The sequence below is a fragment of the Nothoprocta perdicaria genome, unplaced genomic scaffold (assembly GCF_003342845.1).
Source record: "Nothoprocta perdicaria isolate Ctin4 unplaced genomic scaffold, notPer1 scaffold_314, whole genome shotgun sequence".
NCBI lineage: Eukaryota > Metazoa > Chordata > Aves > Tinamiformes > Tinamidae > Nothoprocta > Nothoprocta perdicaria.
The window spans coordinates 249,465-256,559 of record NW_020455549.1 but is presented as its reverse complement, the minus strand read 5'-3'; the positions used below and the strand labels follow the sequence as shown (position 1 = coordinate 256,559).

At 52.2% G+C, this 7,095-nt stretch overlaps 1 protein-coding gene across 3 annotated transcripts in view; it reads right to left on the bottom strand.

Annotated features, from left to right (window-relative positions):
• Window positions 1-5,328: 5,328 nt before the first annotated feature.
• SCN8A (sodium voltage-gated channel alpha subunit 8) overlaps window positions 5,329-7,095 on the bottom strand; it is a 36,426-nt gene continuing 34,659 nt past the window's right edge. For 2 of the 3 annotated variants that reach the window (XM_026042795.1, XM_026042793.1), the window contains exon 26: window positions 5,329-6,794. In XM_026042795.1, coding sequence (XP_025898580.1) covers window positions 5,647-6,794 — 1,148 coding nt within the window. In that variant the 3' untranslated portion in view covers window positions 5,329-5,646. The remainder of the gene's footprint in view (window positions 6,795-7,095) is intronic. The other variant, XM_026042794.1, reaches the window with a different exon arrangement.

Here is a 7,095-nt window from a genome sequence, read left to right as displayed (position 1 = left end):
GCGCCGCCCGCTCCCGCCGCGCCGCCCCGCTCAGGAGAATCTATTTATTAACGGCCCGCGGCGGCCACGCGAGCCTCCCGCCTCCGCTCCGTCCCCCCCTGCTTCCCATGGGAATTTCCCCTTCTCCTGGATGCGGCGCCCGCAGCCGTTTCCCCCTCGGGCGCCGTCACGGACTCATCCTGCGCCCCGAGGGGCTTCTCTCGTGGGGAGGCGGGACCCAGGATGGAGGGTCTTGGGGGTGCAACGATGTAGAGTGTTTAATACCCTAGACCTCATTTTTATTTTTGTAAGGTATGTAGGATTTCCGTTCCGTTTTGCTTCCTTTTTTTTAACTACTCAGGAAAATAATTACCTCAGAAAACGAAAAGAAAAAAAAATGAATGTGTTTTTTTTTAAAAAAAAAACTCTTTTTATCTTCTCGGAAAAGGAAAAGGAGATTTTTTTTAAGAGCTTTTTTTTGCAGACTTAAGACAAAGCTGTGTCAGGTATTTGCTTCCAAAAAGGGTGATGGACAGAAAGAAGACAGAAAGAAAGAAAAAAAAAAAAACTTGAAGTTGTTACAAAGATGAAAGTTGAATGTATTTCAGGTGCTTTTCACATATATTATGCCATAATTTTATTTTAATTTTAATTTTTTTTATAAAGAAACATTGTTATAGTAGTGTTTGGTGGAGTAACGTGTCTTCGACGGAAAGCGTGTTAGTGCCGTAGTGTAAAAGCTGTCGCCAGCACCACTTTTTGGCCCCGGCCACCTGCTCCCGCAGCCACCTCCCGCTGCCTTTTCCCTGTTTTTTCCTTTTTTTTTTTTTTTTTTTGGCCATAAAATCTGCAGGGTTTTGTTGCCTTTCATATGCTTTAATATTTTGAAAAAAAGAAACTCGTGCAGGGCATTTTTTAATTTTTATTTTTGCTGCTGGCGTCAGGACAGGGCTGAAATGGCAAATCCGGCGCTTTCCGGGTAGAAAAGGCGCTAAAGCTGCAGGCGCCGTCTCAGGGTTGCAGGGCACGAGCTCTGCCCGGGCTCTGCAGCGCCGGCTGCCGCAAGCTCAGGGTCCGCGCACGCACCAAAGGAGGCCGTTGCTCCGGGATTGTATCCAAAAAAAGCCTAAAACTCTGGGATTCTCCCTTCACCTCCTCTCCCTTCCTCCAAAAAGTGGTACTGGGTAACCTGAAGACTTTTTATTATTATTATTAATATCATATTTGACTTTGTACACTCTCTGTAACCATTTCTACCTCATTTTGCAACATATTGTACATGAAAGTATTTAATTCATGTCTTATTAATGTCTGAGAAAGAAATGATTTTGAGCTGTAATGGTCTACCTCAAGAAGTACTGTATTTTAAAAAGAAAAGTATTACACAGTATTAAAGAGATTACCTGAAACCTGGCCCGTGAGCTCCTGCTTCTTGGTGTTATTGCCTGGTTTGGAAGGGGCTAAAATGGGGGGGTTATTGCAGAGGTTTAGGGGGGGTCTTGCAAGGGGAAGAGCCCCAAAACCTCAGCTTTGCCCCCCAAGCCTTCTGCATCCTCCTGGATGGAGAGGAGGTTCTAGCTCCGAATGATGGGGAAGATGTTGGGTTCTTGGTGCCAGGGGTTCAGGACAATGGGGAACCCATTGGGTTCTGGGTGCTGGGCACTTGGGGCGATGGGGAACCCATCAGGTTCTAGATGATGGAGCATCTGGCAGGTTCTGGGTGCCAGGCACTTGAGTCAATGGGGAACCCATTGGGTTCGGTGTGCGGGGCACTCAAGACCATGGGGAACCCATTGGGTTCTCAGTGATGGAGCATCTAGCAGGTTCTGGGCACCAGGCGCTCAGGGCGATGAGGAACCCATCGTGTTCTGGGTGCTGGGCGCTCAGGGCGATGGGCAGCCCATTGTGTTGTGGGCGCCCGGCGCTCGGCACAATAGGGAACCCGTTGGGTTCTGGGCATCGGGTGCTCATGGCGATAGGGAACCCGCCGGGTTCTGGGTGCTGGGCGCTCAGGGTGATGGGGAACCCATCGTGTTGCGGGTGCCAGGCGCTCAGGGCAATGCGGTGCCCATCGTGTTGCGGGCGCCGGGTGCTCCGGGCGCTGCCGGCCGCAGCGGCGCTTGCCCTGCTCTTGCTGGCGGCGCGCGGCGGCACCGAGGAGGCGGCGTCGGCGGTGCTGGGCCCGCACGCCGTGCAGCGCCTGGCCCGGCTGCTGTCGCCCAGCGAGTGCCGGCAGCTCCTGGTGCTGCTGGCGGCACCCGAGGCCGACGTGGGGCCGGAGGCCGACGCGGAGCCGGAGGCGCCGATGGCACCCGCGGCGCTGCAGCTGCCCGGGGGCTGCGCGGGCGCCCTGCACCGCCGGCTGCGTGTGGCACCCTGGGACCGGCTGGCGCGGGGGCTGCGGCGCGTGGGCCGCGCCGACGCCGCCCGCGAGCTGGGCAAGAACCTCAACCAGGACCGTAGCCTGGAGCTGCGGCGCAACGTGGAGGGCTACGGGCGCGCAGGGACCGCGGGCCCCCCGGGCCCCCGGCCGCCCCCGACGCCCGCAGCCCCCTGGGCTGGGTCTGGCCCCTGCTCTCGGGTGTCCTGGGCGGCTTCGCGGGCTCTGTCGCCCTCCTCCTCCTCACCGCGGCCGCCTGCGCCCTGCGCCCGGGACGGAGCCGCAGCCGCCGCGGGGTCCCGCGGGACAGCGACACCCAATAAACCTCATGGAGCTGCCAGGAGCCAGAACCCGAGGGTCCTCTGTCCCCGGCGCGGTGACGGGGCTCGCGTCCTGCTGCAGCACCCGAGCGCTGCAGGCAGCCGCGGCCCGCAACGCAACCCAACGCCGTGGTCCACGGCTGCTCCCTGCTCCCCGCGGGGACCCCGCGGAGCTGCTGGAGGGGACAGCGGAGCAACCGGGCGAAGAACTGGGACACCGAGACACCCCCACCTCGTTCAGTGAAAAGGGTAACGTTTATTTTATTCTCTTTTGGCTTATAGTAACGCAATTGTTTAACCATGTTGGGTAAGATCGGTATGAGCCACCATGCAATTTCTAATACACTAATCTTCACTATTGATCTTTTACAGCTTTAACAATTTTTGTTTACTTTTTTTTTTTTATTTTTTTTGCGGCGGAAAATTAAATAACTCGAAGTCGGGAGTGGCCTCTCTGGCGTATCACGGTTTTATTTTTCTTTTTTTTTCTTGTTCAACATTGGCTTCTCTATTTTAAAAAAAGGTGAACAGGAAAAGTGACCAAAGCAGCTCGGATTGGCGTTCCTGATTTTCCTTTGCTTTTCCCCGCTTTCCCCTCCGCTCGGAGGGCCGGGCAGGACGCAGCGGGGCCGGGAGCCAGTTGGGCTGAGGGGTTTCGCCTCGTCCTTCCCAACCCGATTCCCTGCGGAGCCTTTGGAGAGGACCCGAGGGCTGGAAACGGAGCCCTCGGAACCGTCCGGAAAATCCGCGCGGCTCCGAGCGGCTGTGCCGGCCTCTGGTGCTCAGTACGGATCTCATGTTAAAAAAATAAATATATATACAGAGTTGGAAGGGATTTCTTTCTCTTGGAGGAACCGAGGAGCTAATGGGAGTGCCAGCGCGCGCCGAAGGGCCGCGGAGCAGCCGGAGCCTAAGAGCAATCATGAAGTTTAGCCAAATCTTGCATAGAAGTGGTCAGCTTATTGCACGTTGGAACCCAAAACGAGGGGGTTTTGCTGCTGCAAAGGTAGTTTGCAGTGAAGCTTGGTTTTCTTCCGCATCTAGTTTGGGGCAGGGTTTTCTTTCCCTTGGTGGTGGTGCTGGGGAACGGGACATTTCCTGGCTATCTAAAGTCTAAGGAAAAAGGAAAAATATTAAAAAAATAAAAATAAACATGGACAATGGCATAAGCCAGAAGCCATTCTATTCTTTTTTTTTCTTTTTTTGTAGTCCTTTGTATTTACAAAAAGGCATGCCGATAAAATAAAATGATATATTACAGTATTTATAATATTCTCTTAAAAAGTTCAACCACGCGTCTCAGCTCTGCCTCGGTTTTGTGCTGTTTACAAGGTAGCCTGTACAGATGGTGGCGGGTGCCCTTCGCTGTCCCCCCGGGGGGGTCCCGGCCGGGGTCATTTCCCCCCCATTCTGTTAGGGGGAGCCTTAATTAGGGCGGTAAATGCCCCTGTTAACGAAGCCGGGGCCGGTGAAGCGCGAGGAGGGCGGTGCGGGGCCCGCGGGCGGCGGGACAGCGAAGGCGCCCGGCGCTGCGGTGCTTCGGGACGGGGAAAAAGAGGGGGACAACGAACCCCAGGCGTGTGTGGCGAGGGAAGCGGGAGGCAACGGAACCCATGCGGCGCCCAGGTGCCAGCGGGAGACCCAGCGCGCCAACGGAGAGCACGTGCTCCTTCCCTTAGCACTTACCTCCTCAAAAAGGACTGTAATAATAATAATAATCATAATAATCAAGTGTCTGCGCTGCAGGATGGTGGCGGGATATTAATTAACGCTAAATACTGAAGGGCACCCAGGGGCGCAGGGCCCGGAGGCGACGGGGCCGCGAGCCGTGCTCGGCCGCCGGCAGCTCGCGCGGCCGGAGCAGCGTCGGGTTTAGCTCCGTTCCAGTGTGCAAAAACGGCTGGACGGGGAGGGGAAAAAATAAGACACGTTGTTAAACATACACACACACCGGTAGTCAGCTGCTTGTTTCATTTTTTTTTCTTTTTTTTTTGTTGTTTCTTTGCTTTTTTTTCTTTTTTCTCCTACTGGCAGGTCTACAAAAGATCGCTAAGAATCGGTAATCCCGGTGAAGGGCACGTTGATCGTTACGGTTTCTCTCCAATACAGTGGACTCAGTGGAGTGCCTCGAATTTATGGCTTAACACACTGCTGTGGACAGATTATTGAGTGGCTGGTGGTTAATGGTTCCTCATGCATGGTTCCCGGTCACGGCATGCCATCATGCAAGTCGTTTCTATGCATTGAACGAGCACTTTGGTGGGGGGAAATCAGCCCGAGGTGGCTCCGGGCTGAACGTACCCGATTACCCCTTCTCCCAAACCAAGTAAAGCCCATGTGGAAAGTAGAATGCAGATAATAAATACCAAATAAACTATGACAATTAAATGGCATGGGCTAAATGGGGGGGTTGTTTCTTTTTTCTTTTTTTTTGCCATTTTGCCTAGTTGCACATTTTTTTTTCCTTTTTCTTTTGCTGCTTAACTAAATGCAAATCTAGTTTTGCATGAACAAACCCTGTAACACTGTGACTTCTGGGTTTTCTTTCAATAATCAACAAAATGGGAAAATAAAATCCATTTTTTTGGCTGCTTTGGAAAAATATATGAATCCCAGCAGCAGGTTTTGTTTCTGTGTGTGTGTGTTTTATTTTGCTTGTTTGTCCTAAGTTGCATTGACTGATGTGGAACATGCAGTATCCACCTGCCCGAACAATAGAAAATCCTTTTTTTTTTTTTATCCTTTTTTTTTTGTTTTTAAATGTTTGTTTACAGGGTCCTTTAAACAGGTGGTAGGTCACTGCTTTAGATGCAACGCTGTCACACAGTAAGCAGACTATGTTTGGTATAAGATCTTCAGGTAAGTGTCTCCACAGCTGTTCTGTATTGATATAATTCAGGAAGTTTGTAAACAATCTTTTCACTTGCAAATTTTTTTTTTAAATTTGTACAATTTTCTTATTTTGTCTCAACACTTGGATTCCCTGACATCTTTTGGTCTTTTCACTCTTTCTCGTCTTCCTTCCTCCGCCCGCTGCTGTTTTTCCTTCTCCGGTTTGGTAACGCTGTCGTAGGACGGGAGGGAAGCCGTGGAGGGGGTGCCTTCCTTTTTCTCCCTGTTTGCTCCTCCGTTTTCCAACTTGGTGGAGACGGGTTTTCGACTAATAAACCCCCGCCTTGCTAGGCGAGCCCTGTAAGCCCTCTGGATAACGACCGCTGACACCTCTTCCTGCTTGCGCCGCAGCGTGGTTGTGATGGGCTCGTAAGACACTTTGGAAGGGTTGGATGCCACAAATCTTTCCTCCATCTGTTGCCTCAGGATGTCCAGCTCTCCACTGTCCCCCAGGACACGTTTGGTGAAGGCAAACAGGATGTCTAAACAGTGGATCCTGTCACCACTTACCATAGGCAAGTCCATGGCAATGAGTTCGATGGTGTTGGGTTTGGGGACGCGGAGAGGATGTTCCAAAGCATCAGCAAAGTCTGCCAGCTTGGAGTATTCGATGAACTGCGTGGCGTCGGGGTCAAACTTCTCCCAGATCTCATAGAAGGTCTCAAAGTCATCCTCGCTCAGTGGATCGGCACTCTCCTCAGTGGCCACGCTGAAGTTCTCCAGGATGATGGCAATGTACATGTTCACCACGATGAGGAAGGAGATGATGATGTAACTCACGAAGAAAAATATCCCCACCGACGGGTTCCCACAATCACCCTTAAAACCGCTCCCCGGGTGCTCCTTGTCGAGGTCGCAGTCCGGGGGCCGGTTTAGGATCGGCAGCAGCAGCCCGTCCCAACCCGCCGACGTGGTGATCTGGAACAAGCAGATCATGCTGTTTCCAAAGGTCTCAAAATTGAACATATCATCTATGCCAGCCTCATGCTTGACGTAGGCAAAGTTTGACATGCCAAAGATGGAGAAGATGAACATGACCAAGAACAGCAAGAGGCCAATGTTGAACAAGGCAGGCAAAGACATCATTAAGGCAAAAAGCAAGGTGCGGATTCCTTTGGCTCCTTTGATCAAACGCAGGATACGTCCAATGCGAGCCAGTCGGATGACTCGGAAGAGGGTTGGTGATACAAAATACTTCTCAATGATTTCAGCCAGGAACATACCTAAAGGAGAAGAGAAGGAAGGAGTGTGACAACAGGGACATGCAGTCTGCCTCTGGTCCTCAATCTACCTAAGGGACTGGGGTCACAGACCAGCTTGGTCAGACCCTATTAAAGGCCTGTGATTGAGATGCCTTCCTCTCAGGCTGCTAAGTCCTAGTTAGTTCGGCTCTCTAAATAGTTCTCCTTCCTGGGGAGGTACAGCTGCAGCATGATTCACTCCACCTGCATGAGGACGGATGAGTAGTTTCCTGGAGGTGTCTAGCTCTCCACATCTAAACTCTGCCACAAGAGCTGAGATAAC